At 53.1% G+C, this 13,119-nt stretch overlaps 1 protein-coding gene across 2 annotated transcripts in view; it reads left to right on the top strand.

The window, feature by feature from the left end:
- The window catches only part of DOCK6 (dedicator of cytokinesis 6), a 46,202-nt gene that overhangs the window by 21,243 nt on the left and 11,840 nt on the right, over window positions 1–13,119 (top strand). The window contains exons 22-32 of one of the 2 annotated variants that reach the window (XM_049788559.1): window positions 1,029–1,192; window positions 1,685–1,789; window positions 3,674–3,757; window positions 4,008–4,103; window positions 5,352–5,492; window positions 9,398–9,511; window positions 9,596–9,766; window positions 10,121–10,266; window positions 10,358–10,527; window positions 11,468–11,628; window positions 11,712–11,894. In XM_049788559.1, coding sequence (XP_049644516.1) covers window positions 1,029–1,192; window positions 1,685–1,789; window positions 3,674–3,757; window positions 4,008–4,103; window positions 5,352–5,492; window positions 9,398–9,511; window positions 9,596–9,766; window positions 10,121–10,266; window positions 10,358–10,527; window positions 11,468–11,628; window positions 11,712–11,894 — 1,535 coding nt within the window. The remainder of the gene's footprint in view (window positions 1–1,028; window positions 1,193–1,684; window positions 1,790–3,673; window positions 3,758–4,007; window positions 4,104–5,351; window positions 5,493–9,397; window positions 9,512–9,595; window positions 9,767–10,120; window positions 10,267–10,357; window positions 10,528–11,467; window positions 11,629–11,711; window positions 11,895–13,119) is intronic. The other variant, XM_049788560.1, reaches the window with a different exon arrangement.

Here is a 13,119-nt window from a genome sequence, read left to right as displayed (position 1 = left end):
CGTCTATACTCAATGGGTAATGAAAACCACTGGGCCCTCAGGCACTGAACATGTGCTGGGCGTTGCTCTCAGGATGTGGGGTTGTTGCTATAGTTTGAGTTTTTTGGACCACACCCACTCATACTTCTGAGCTATCCAGTTCAGCTGCTTAGGTTCACTTGGGGGGGTCCTGCAATGTGGAGGTTCAGTCCAGGCCTCCTGCCCTACTCCAGAGCTAGCCCATGTTCTCTCCTGGCTCTGCTTTCAGAATTTTTCAGGTCCCCCCCCTCCCCCCCCCCCCCAGTCTCTGGGAGATTAAATTGACTCATTTTATGGTTGAGGAAACTAAGTGAGATGTTGGAGTGATAGCACTGCTGGAAGGGCATCCAGCTGTGTGTGTGTGTGTGCGTCGATGACCTGAGTTCGATCCCCCGCATCCCATAGGGTCCCCTGATCACTGCCAGTAGTAATTCCTGAGTGCAGAGCCAGGAGTCAGTCCTGAGTGTTGTCCTGGGTGAACAACAACAACAACAACAACAACAACAAAAGGGGCCCTAGAGATAGTACAGTGGGGAGGGTGTTTGCCTTGCATGTTGCTGACCCGGGTTCAATCCCTGCATCCCATATGATCCTGTGAGCCTGCCAGGAATGATTCCTGAGCACTGCCTGGCATGGCACCCCCAAAATAAAACCAGAAAGAATAAAAGTGACTTTGGGGCCCAAATGATAGTACATTGGGGAGGGTGTATGATGCCTTCATGCAGCTGACCCGGGTTTGATCCCTGGCATCCCATAGGGTCCTCAAAACCTGCCAGGAGAGATTTCTGAGCACAGAGCCAGGTGTAACCTCTGAGCACTACTGGGTGTGTGTGGGAAAGAGAGAGAGAGAGAGGAGAGAGAGAGAGAGAGAGAGAGAGAGAGAGAGAGAGAGAGAGAGAGAGAGAGAGAGAGAGAGAGATTTTTTGCTGAGAGCAGTCACCCCAGGGTGCAGCAGAAATTGGTGCAGATGGGGGGGTCCCTGCTGACCGCTGGCTTGTGCCCATCCTTAGGGTCCCCTGCCATCACTGTGCAGCCCGCCACCCTGTCCCGGAGTTCTGGCCGCCCTGCGAGCCTGTACCTGGCCCGGTCCAAAAGCATCAGTAGCAGCAACCCTGATCTGGCTTTGGCACCGGGCTCGGTGGATGACGAGGTTTCACGGATTCTGGGCAGCAAGGTAGAGCTGGGGGGGACCTCTGCACATCCAACCCCAGCAGGCCCTGCACCCCCTCGGGTGCAGAGAGTACCCAGATGGTACTAGACAACAGGAAGGGCTGGGTGAGGGGGAAGGGGTCCCCCATGACTGGACTTCTGGGGAAATGGCTGCTTGAGACATGGCCAGTGTGGGAGGGCGTTTGCATTGCATGTAGGCCTACCCAGGTTCAATCCCCGGCACCCCATATGGGTGAACCCTGCCGGGAGTGATTTCTGAGCACAGAGCCAGGAGTAACCCCTGAGCATCGCCAAGTCTGGCCCAATCCCCGCTAAAAAAATAACCAATACAATTCAAGGTAAACGAGGTCAGCCTGGGAGCAGGTGCCAGATTTGCACCCAGGACACAATTCAGCGCACAGGCAGGCAATATTGTCCATCTCTCCGTCTGTGTGTTCTGTCCCTCCATCGCTGTGTGTGAGGCCCCCTGGACAGTGCTCACACCAACTGTCTCTAGGCCGTGGACCGCTCGCACTCCTGGGTGAATTCTGCTTATGCTCCCGGAGGCAGCAAGGCTGTGCTGCGACGGGCGCCCCCTTATTGTGGGGTAGAGCCCCGACAGGTGCCCTCTCTCCCCGCCCACTGCACGTGTGTGTCCCCACCCCACACCTCAGCATGAGCTCGGGCCACTCTTCCTGGCTGCGACTGACTAACATAGGTGGGCTGCCTGAAGGAGGTGGCGCTTCTAGGGGGTGGGGGAACGGGGTCACTTTCATCCCCTTCTCCAGCAGGGGGTGCATGCAAATAACATTTGAATGATATGCAAAACACAACCCTATCCCGCCACTCTAACCTCACTACCCGGCTCCGCCCTCTCCCTCTTACCCACTTACTTCCGGGAGATTGTGGCTACGTCCCTGGCATAGTAACCTGAATGGTATCAGGGTGGCAGAGTTGCTCCTCTCTGGGCTCCCCTAAGCCCTCGTAGGCAGAGGAACCCCTTGAACCGCACCCAACCCTGCTGGGTTGGCTTTCTGACAGACACAACTTCAAACCCCGTCTCTACCCAGAGCTCTGGATGCTGAGGGTTCAAAGGCGGCAGAGACTCAAGGCAAAGTTTGGGGTTCAGATCTATAGCGTATTGGGTAGGGTTGCACCCAGCCAATCCTGGTTAGATCCCTGACACCCCATAGGGTCCCCGGAGCCTATACAAGGGTAATTTCTGAATGCAGAGCCAGGAGTAATCCCTGAGCACTGCCAGGTGTAATACCCCCAAAAAAGACTCAAAGCAAAGTCTCAGTTTAGTAGTCTAAGTTCTCAGGAATGAGGAGGGATTTTAGCATCCCAGGCAGCCTTTGATAAGAGGGGTCCAAACCCTGGCCTGACCTCCCCCGCTGAGCCCCTCAGGTCTGACCAGTACAGGGGTGCATCAGAGAAGTGTGTGACCAAGAGCAGGAATAAGTTGTAACTGCCTTCTGCCTTTTCAGGGAGGAGGTGACATTTCTGCAGGGCAGGGAAAGTTGGTGCCAAAGCGGGGACCTGAGAAGCACAGAGCAGCTTGGGTTGGGATGGGGGCTTGCTTATGACCCCTAGTGGCATTGGCCTGGGCCCAGCTTCCTACCACTGTATCACCTGCTGGGTCACATGCTCAGCTTGGTCAGGCTTCACACGCACCTTTTCCTCCCGGGTTGCTGGAAATCAGTTTATCTGAGCCCGTATCTGGCATTTTTAACCCCCTCTCCAAGGCATCACCAGAGTCCAAAAGACCCCAGGAGGAGATGAGGAAGTAGGGGGGAGGATCTCCGAGTCTGAACATGGCTATGAATGATCCGGTGACTATCATAGAGATGGCCAGCCGGAGATGGGGATGGGGGTGGGCTGGAGAATTGAGGGTGTCTCTTATAGAGGCAGGTCTCAGGGAAAGGGACTGGTCTGATGTCATCCTGGGACTTCCTCTTCCTACTGGTCGGCTCTGCTCCTGCCCTGGGCAGAGGATGTAAGAGAAAGCAGAGCTGGGGCTTTCCTGGACCCATTCACAGATGGGATCATTGAGGGCCCGGAGTTAGGCTGGTGTCTGGGAACCTCGTGGCTGCTCCTGAGCTTTCTCACAGACATCTTCTCCTCTCCTTTCTCTTTCTCTCTCATCTTCGTTTCCCTTCCTTTCATGCCTTCTCTGCCATCCACTTCATGCCTTCCTCCTCCATTATGTGCCATCCTGCAGAATCCAGTTTGCCCATCTATCCTGGGCATCCACCATGATCCACTTTTTCCTCGCCATTTTCTGTTCCTGCCTCACACTAGCCTCTACTTCTGGCCACTCGGCATCTCCCCAATACTTCTTCCTCTCTGTCCTCCCCTCCGGCCCTGCCTTCCTTCTCCTGGGCATGCGCCCTGATTTGCCTCCAAGCACTCCCATCTCTGACTAACACCCTTGGCCATCACATTTCCATCATCCTTATCTACTTCATCATCATCATCATCATCATCCTCATCCCATCCATCCTAGGCCATCGACCGCAGCTCTAATCGCACCTCCTCCTACCTCGAGGGTACCTCCTCAGCCACCCAGCCGAGACTCACTGTGCCGAAGGTAGTGAGGGAGGCAGCGGGGCTGTGTGTGGGGTGACCTTAGCACCTCCCTCCCCGGCCAGGGCATCAGGAGCACCCCGCCTACTGCCTGCCCACCCCAAAGAGCCCAGAGAAAGGGCATGTCTGCTGCTTGGTCTCTTGCTGCTTATCCCTCAGCCTTCCTGCCGCTCATGCGCCCTGCAGACCCTGGGGGTGGATGGGAGGGAGAGGTGCCCCGACTGACTCTAATGCCTGCCCCTGCCCTCATGCAGCTGCTACATGAGGAGCTGGCCCTGCAGTGGGTTGTCAGCGGCAGCGCCGTGCGGGAGGCCGTCCTGCAACATGCCTGGTTCTTCTTCCAGCTCATGGTGAGACCCCCCCCTCAGGACACCTCTCTTTGCAGAAAGGACCTGACACCCGGGAGAATTGGCCCTCAGGAGAGAAGAAGAGAATTTGGGGGAGCAATGAGAAAGGTCTCCCCCCGCTCTATGATCACACCTGCCAAGAATGCTCTAGGAAAAGGGAATCAGTTGTGATCACTAGAAATAACCCCCATCAGTGTCTTGAGAGGTGAAGTGGGGTTCCCCTCCTGGAAACAGCACCCCTCCAGCTTGGCGAGCCTACCTTGGGACTCTGAAGGTGTCCTGACACACATCTCTCCATTTCTGCTCCACAGTGGTACCCAAGAGCAATGCAGACTCCGCCCACAGCCCAACTAAGCACCGCCCACACACCAAAAGCACCACCCACATTTATTCCCGCCCACCGTCCAATCAGATGTCACCCTCGTTTAGGTTCCGCCCTCAGACCAGTCAAGTACCTCCCACAAACAGGCCCCGCCCACAAACCAATCAAGAGCCGCCCATAGCCAGGCCCCACCCACAACCGGCCTTACAAACTGACCAATCAAATGCTACTCACACGCAGACTCCACCCACAATAAGGCTCCGCCCACAGTCAGACCTATAACCCTGTCAAAAGCTCTCATAGACGCTGCCCACAATAGGCCCCGCCCACAGCCAGGCTTTATATACTGCCCAATCAAGAGCTGCCCCCCCACCATGCCCCACCTACAGGGAGCCCCCAACTATGACTAGGCCCCGCCCCTGGCCCTTAACTACTAGGTTTAGCCCCTCCCACCTTTGGCCAAGCTAACATAGTGAGTGTTTCTCCCCCTTGATCCGGCCAAGGCCCCTTTCCTACTGTTTCCTTCCTATAGCCTAGCTCCTAAGCTTGTTGCACTCCAGTCTACTGCAGCTGTCTCCGGTCTCCATATATATGATGTTTTCACCCTTGGAATATGCAAATTGCCATTGATCCTGTGGGACCCAAGGGTGGGAACCGCTTTGCTAAAGCCCCTCTGAAAATAAAATAATAGGGGCCGAAGAGATAGCATGGAGGTAGGCCGTTTACCTTTCATGCAGAAGGACGGTGGTGCAGAATCCCGGCATCCCATATGGTCCCCCGAGCTTGCTAGGAGCGATTTCTGAGCATAGAGCCAGGAGTAACCCCTGAGCGCTACCGGTGTGACCAAATAAATAAATAAATAAAAAGAAAATAATAATAATAATAATAATAATAATAATAATAAAGTCCCCCATTGTACCCACCCCCAGGTGAAGAGCATGTCGCTGCACCTGCTCCTGGGTCAGAAACTTGACACGCCTCGCAAACTTCGCTTTCCTGGGCGCTTCCTGGATGATATCACCGCTCTGGCAGGCTCTCTGGGCCTGGAAGTCATCACTCGAGCCCATAAGGTGAGGCTGGAGGTTGAGCTGGCCCCTGCCTGCCCCTCAGGGCTCCTGAATATTCTGCATCTTCTCTTTCTTTCTTTTTCTTTCTTTCTTTCTTTCTTTCTTTCTTTCTTTCTTTCTTTCTTTCTTTCTTTCTTTCTTTCTTTCTTTCTTTCTTTCTTTCTTTCTTTCTTTCTTTCTTTCTTTCTTTCTTTCTTTCTTTCTTTCTCTCTCTCTCTCCTCTCTCTTTCTTTCTTTCTTTCTGTTTCTGGGCCACACCCGGTGACGCTCAGGGGTTACTCCTGGCTATGCGCTCAGAAGTCGCTCCTGGCTTGGGGGACCATATGGGACGCCGGGGGATCGAACCGAGGTCCGTCCGAGGCTAGCGCAGGCAAGGCAGGCACCTTACCTTTAGCGCCACGGCCCGGCCCCTCTTTCTTTCTTTCTTTCTTTCTTCTTTCTTTCTTTCTTTCTTTCTTTCTTTCTTTCTTTCTTTCTTTCTTTCTTTCTTTCTTTCTTTCTTTCTTTCTTTCTTTCTTTCTTTCTTTCTTTTTTTTCTCTTTTGGTTTTTGGGTCACTCCTGGCAGCACTCAGGGGTTACTCCTGGCTCTCAGAAAGCGTCCCTGGTAGGCTCAGAGGACCCTATGGATGCCGGGATTCAAACCACTGTCCTTCTGCATGCAAGGCAAACTCCCTACCTCCATGCTATCTCTCCAGTCCCTGCATCTTCCATTTCTTTCTTTTCATTCTTTTGTTTGGTGTTCAGGACTTACTCATGGCTCTGCACTCAGGAATCACTCCTGCTGGGGATCTGGGAGCTATGTGGGTTTCTGGAGATCAAAACTCACTCAGGCCATGGACAAGGCAGTCATCCTACTCACTATGTAGCCTGCCCAGAATGGAGATTTGTTTTGTTTTGTATGTTTGGGTCACACCTGGTGGTGTCAGGAGTTACTCCTGGCTCTACGCTCAGAAATCGCTCCTGGCATGGGGGACCATATGAGATGCTGGGGTTTGAACCACTATCCATCCTAGATTGGCTGTGTGCAAGGCAAAAGCCCTACCACTGTGCTATCTCTCTGGCCCCCAGAATAGAGATTTGAACCTAACCTACCAGCTCCAGAATCACCCCCTTTGGCCACCAGGTTAGTGCTATGACCAACCAAGGGTGTCTGATTTGAGAAGTAAAATGCTGGGGCTGTGGGGCCAGAGAGACAGCACAGTGGTAAGGTGTTTTCCTTGCATGCGGAAGGACAGTGGTTCAAATCTCGGCATCCCATATGCCTGCTGGGGGCAATTTCTGAGTGTCGAGCCAGGAATAACCCCTGAGTGTTGCTGGGTGTGACCCAAAAACCAAAAACCAAAAACCAAAAAAATGCTGGGCTGGAGTAATAGCATAGCAGAGAGGGCACTTGCCTTGCATGCAGCCAATCAGGCACACTGTACCTCATAGGATCTCATGAGCACTGTCAGGAATGATTCCTGGGTGCAGGACTGGGAGTAATCCCTAGTATCACCGTGTATGCTCTTCCCCCCACACATACACACAAAAATGAATGAAAAATGGGGATTTCTGGATTTGATGGGAAATTTCCAGACCGTTGAAACCTTGGTCAGGGCCAGACAAGCCCTTTTGCAATCCCCACGGGACTTTGGCACTGGTCTCAAAGGTCTCAACCCCGTTTCATTGGCACCAGCCCAAGCCTTGATGTTCCCAGGGGGGCTGGTGGGGCTAGTGAGGAAACCATGGCTGGAAGGGGACAGTGCCAGCTGACGAAGCAGCTGCGTCAGAGCTTCAGTGGGGCCGTAGTGACGGGCCTCTCAGATTCATTCTGGCATTTACAGCCAGAGCCTCCTTATATAAGGCAGACCCAACGCTGCCTCTGTGGACTCGGCCTAGAAGCTTTTGAGTTTCCTTCCTTTGCTTGCAGAGAACTGGGAGCCCCTTGGGTTAACTTGCAGGGCCACAGAGACACTCTAAAGAACAAATAGGCAGAGCAAGAGCCATGATCTTGGAGCCGGAGCATGGCGCAGTGGTAGAGCGATTGCCTTGTACGTAGCTGACCCAGGATGGACCATGGTTCGATCCCATATGGTCCCCCAAACCAGCAGCAATTTCTGAGCACAGAGCCACAAATAACCCCTGAGAGTCAGAGGGTGTGGCAAGAAAAAAAAAAAAAGCCATGGTCTTTTGGGCATTGTGTCCACCCCAGCAAACTCTGTGCTTGACATTTAAATCTTTTCTCCTTGGAAGAAGTTTCATGCTTTGGGCTTTTCTGCAAATAATACTTTGCTCTCTTATGGTTTGGAGAGCCACACTTGGTGATAATTAGGGCTTACTCCTGGCTTTATGCTCAAGGATTACTCTTGACAGTGGGTCAGGGGACCATATAGGGTGTTGGAAATCCAAACCTGATTGGCAGCACGCAAGGCAAACAAACACCTATTCTATGGCTCTCATTCCCCCATCTGTTCTATTTTCTCTAAAATACACAGAATTCTCCAGGCCTGAGCAATAATAGTACAGATGGTAAGGTACTTGCCTTGCACACAGTCAATCAGGGTTTGATCCCAGGTATCCCATATAGTTCCCTGAGTACTGCCAGGAATAATTCCTGAGTGCAGAGGCAGGAGTAATCCCTGAATATCACCGGATGTGCCCCAAAATTAAAGGAAAAAAAAGAAAAATGAAATGCACAGAATTCTCTGGAATCCTAAGTACTGTCTACCTCCAACAGATACACAGGGAATGTTTCTCTTTTTTTTTTTTTTTTTTTTTTTTTTTTTTTTTTTGGTTTTTGGGTCACACCCAGCGGTGCTCAGGGGTTACTCCTGGCTGTCTGCTCAGAAATAGCTCCTGGCAGGCACGGGGGACCATATGGGACACCGGGATTCGAACCAACCACCTTTGGTCCTGGATCGGCTGCTTGCAAGGCAAACGCCGCTATCCTATCTCTCTGGGCCCGAATGTTTCTCATTTATAAGGCTTGGCACAAAGTAGATACCAACAGGGGAGAAGTTAATTTGCATAAACATAATCCCAAATGGGTTTATTTCCTAGTGCAGTGAATTGTGAGGTTGGGGGCAAGACAGTTCGGGAGTGGCCCAAAAACCATAGTTTTCAGACTATGAGCTGTGGAGGACCCGTCCTTTCTATTTGACTCCGCCCCTCTAAAATCTCATTATCTTATTGGACAGGGTTTGGTCACATGGTTAGACTCAGCTGCAAGCATGCTGGGAAATGTAGTCTTTAATAAGTATAGCTTTAAAGGTTGAGAGGTTTTTGTTATTTGGTTTATGGGCCACATCCAACAGCACTTGTTTTCTTCCTGGCTTTACACTCAGAAACCACTCCTGGCAGATTCAGGGGACCACATGGGATACTGGGAGTCGAACCTGGATAGGCCATGTGTTAGGCAAATGCACTCCCAACTGTGCTATCTCTCTAGCTCTTAAAAGGGTAATTATAGGGGCCAGAGAGATAGCATGGAGGTAAGGCGTTTGCCTTGCATGCAGAAGGTCGGTGGTTCGAATCCCAGCATCCCATATGGTCCCCCCTGGAGCCTGCCAGAGGCTTCTGAGTGTAGAGCCAGGAGTAACTCCTTAGCGCTGCCGGCTGTGACTCAAAAAAAAAAAAGAGTAGTTATGAGGAGCTGGAGTGGCGGTGCAAGCGGTTAGGCGGACCATGGTTCGATCCCCCAGCGTCCCATATGGTCCCCCAAGCCAGGGGCGATTTCTGAGCTCATAGCCAGGAGTAACCTCTGAGTGTCATTGGGCATGGCCCAAAAAGAAAAAAACTAAAGGGTAGTTATGAATAGGGGTAGGGATGAGGATGTCACAGGTGATCTCCGTGACAGCCAGTCTTTTTGGCAATATGGATGCTCAATAGGATGTGTAGATGTGGGCTGACCAGCCCCCTGTACCCCCAGGATGCAGAGCTGGCCGAGCGCCTCAATGCCAGCCTGGCCTTCTTCCTCAGTGACCTGCTGTCCCTGGTTGATCGTGGCTTCGTCTTCAACCTCATCAGGGGCCACTACAAGCAGGTAGGGACCGATGCATGCCAGGATCCTGCAAGCTGGGTCTGCCCGTTTTGGGGTCCCCTGGACTCACCACCTTTGTCATCCCAGGTGGCCACGAGGTTGCAGTCGTCCCCCAAGCCCGGCACACTACTCAACCTGCGCATGGACTTCACCCGCATCTTGTGCAGCCATGAGCACTACGTGACCCTCAACCTGCCCTGCTGCCCGCTGTCGCCACCAGCCTCGCCCTCGCCCTCTGTGTCCTCCACCACCTCCCAGGTGCATTGGCCTTATTTGACCCTGACCTCTGACCCCTGATCTTCTAGCCCTGACCCCTGACTTTGAGCCTTTCTGTCACCTTCCCCGAGTGCCTCCGTGCTGTCCCTGATGTCCCGGGGACATCTTGCTCCTTGGTCCTTGATGTTCCCAGGGACATCTGCCTAAGGGTAGCTGACCTCTCACCTCTGACCCTTCACCCCAGGCCAAGGAGAACCCCTTTCCCTCAATTCCCCCCAGATCCTAACTAGAAATTTGACCCTGATTATAACACCACCCGAGATGTCCAGTCTCCCTGTTCCAATGTCAGTCCCTTACCTTATTACCCTACTCTGCCCTCTTCTCTCTCTGTTGCAGAGCTCCACCTTCTCTAGCCAGGCCCCCGACCCCAAGGTCGCCAGCATGTTCGAACTTAGCGGCCCCTTCCGACAGCAGCACTTCCTGGCTGGGCTTTTGCTCACAGAGCTGGCTCTAGCACTGGCCCTGGAGCCCGAGGCAGAGGGGTGAGCCCTGGGCACCCCACCCTCGATGGGTCCTGTGATTGTGGGGGCCGGGTGGGCTCTGTCCTAAGTGCCTCGCTCCCTGTACCCTCAGGGCACCCCTGCTGCACAAAAAGGCCATCAGCGGGGTCCACAGTCTGCTGTGTGGCCATGACGTGGACCCCCGCTATGCTGACCCCACCGTCAGGGCCCGAGTGGCCGAGCTGTACCTGCCACTTCTGGGACTCGCCCGGGACACGCTGCCAAGACTGCACGACTTTTCCGGTCAGCATGGGGGCTGGCCGGGGTATCCCCCAACCATGTACGGAATAGAGGGACCAGTTGTGGGGGCCAGGGGAACAGAATTTCAAGCTTGGGGTTCATAGAAGGGGTTCAAGGAAGTCATTGTCAGCTATCCTGAGCCCTGGCTTTGAGGGTGGAGAGAGAACAGTGGGTTATAGCACTTGTTACAGCCCTGCCCCCCCACTCAGAAGGTTTCCCCCAGCACTACCACCATAAACCCCCAAGCACAGAGCCAGGAGTAGCCCCTGAGCACTGCTGGATATGGCCCAAACTGCCCCCCCTAAAAAAAAATAAGGCGGGGCCGGAGAGATAGCATGGAGGTAAGGTGTTTGCCTTTCATGCAGGAGGTCATCAATTCGAATCCCGGCGTCCCATATGGTCCCCCGTGCCTGCCAGGAGCAATTTCTGAGCGTGAAGCCAGGAATAACCCCTGAGTACTGCCGGGTGTGACCCAAAAACCACACAAAAAAAATAAAATAAAAAAAAATAAGGCTAGTGGTTGTAGCAACTGCTTCTGAGGGTTATGTGAATATTGGGGGGGGGGTTGCTTTGGGGGACTGGAAGCAACTTGACTAAGGGAATTGGGTGTTTTTTTGGCGGGAGCCACACTGGGCAATGCTCAAGGCTCACTCCTGGCTCTGCAATCAAATCACTTCTAGAGGAACTGGAGCAATATTACAGCAGAGAGGGCATTTGCCTTGCACATGGCTGGCCAGGATTTGACCCCCGATATCCCATAGGGTTTCCTAAACCTATGTAGAAGCCCTGAGCACAGAGTCAGGAGTAATCCCTAAGCACTGCAGGGGTATAGCCCAAAAAGAAAAAACAAATTATTTCTGAATGGTTTGGGTGAGCCAGTGGGGTGCCAGCGGTTGAACCAGAGGACAACAAGAACCCTAAGTCCCATCCTTCCCTCCAACAGAGAGTCCAGGGCAGCGGTCGAGACTGGCCTCCATGCTGGACTCGGACACTGAGGGGGAGGAGGACTTCGGGAGCACCATCAACCCATCCATAGCCATGGCCATCGCAGGGGGCCCCCTGTCCCCTGGATCTCGAGGGAGCATTGCCCAGGGCCCTGGGTCGGTGAGTAGGACGGTGGGGCTGATACTCCGGGGATGGGGATCCATAGGGGGCCTGACGGTGGACGCTGCCCTCTCTGGTGCCAGGCTGCCCGTGCAGGCAGTGCCCTCCCGGCCGAATCCAGCCGCTCGCTCCTGGTGTGCGTCCTCTGGGTGCTGAAGAACGCTGAGCCTAACCTCCTGCAGCGCTGGGCCGCTGACCTGGCGCTCCCACAGCTCGGCCGCCTCCTGGACCTGCTCTACCTTTGCCTGGCTGCCTTTGAGTACAAGGTGTGGGCATGTGGGCATTGGGGGTGGGGGCAGCTGGAGGCCTGGTGGGGAGCTGTCACCATGTTACAAAAGGCAAAGTATTGGGGTGTTAGGAGGTGATGCCATGAGAGGTCCCTTCCTTGCATCTGTGAAACCCCAAGTTCAATCCCCAGCACCACCCACAAGGAAAGGGGAAGAAAGACTAGTTGTCAGTCGCATAGCATGGAAGGTGTTTGCCTTGTACGCAGACAACCAGGGTTCAATCCCCGGCATCCCAGAGGGTCCCCCTTAGCTCTGCCAAGAGTGATTCCTGAGCACAGAGCCAGGAGTCAGCCTGGAGCACTGTGTGATGTGACCCAAAACACACATCCCAAATAAAAGAGAAAATGAGGAGGCTGGAGCAGTGGTGCAAGCGGTAGGGCATTTGCCTTGCACGTGCTAACTTAGGACGAACCACGGCTCGATCCCCCGGCGTTCCATATGGCCTCCCAAGTCAGGAGCAATTTCTGAGTGCATAGCCAGGAGTAACTCCTGAGTGTCACTAGGCATGGCCCAAAAGCAAAATAAATAAATAAATAAATAAATAAATAAATAAATAAATAAATAAATAAATAAATAAATAAAAATAAAAAAGAGAAAAGGAAAGAAGAGGGAAATTAATTGTGCAGCTTTCTTTATTTATTTTGGGGTTTTTGGGTCACACCCGGCAACGCTCAGGAGTTACTCCTGGCTCTACACTCAGAAATCGTTCCTGGCAGGCTTGGGGGACCATATGGGGTGCCGGGATTCGAACAACTGTCCTTCTGCATGCAAGACAAACACCCTACCTTCATGCTATCTCTCCGGCCCCAGCTTTTTTAAATTTTTTATTCTATTTATTTATTTGGGGGAGGGTCACACCCAGCGATGCTCAGGGGTTACTCCTAGCTTTGTGCTCAGAAATTGTCCCTGGCAGACTCAGGGGACCGATCATATGGGATGCTGGAAATCGAACCTAGATCCGTCCAGGTTGGCCGCATGCAAGGCAAATGCTCTACCACTGTGCTGTCGCTCAGGCAAAGTATCTAGTTTGTATTAGAAATATCCATATTGTTTTCCAGAATGTGCACATGTCTTGTTTTAGCCAACCAGCGGGGCTCAGGGGCTATTCCAGGATTGTGCTCAGGAGCGATCCCTGGTGGTGCTCAGTTGGGGAATCCCCCAACTCCCCAGGTGATGCCGGGATCACAGCACCAACCTTTGTCTG

This window comes from Suncus etruscus, chromosome 15 (assembly GCF_024139225.1).
Source record: "Suncus etruscus isolate mSunEtr1 chromosome 15, mSunEtr1.pri.cur, whole genome shotgun sequence".
Classification (NCBI taxonomy): Eukaryota; Metazoa; Chordata; class Mammalia; order Eulipotyphla; family Soricidae; genus Suncus; species Suncus etruscus.
Note: the sequence above shows the minus strand (reverse complement) of the source record. Positions and strands in the feature narration are given on the sequence as shown.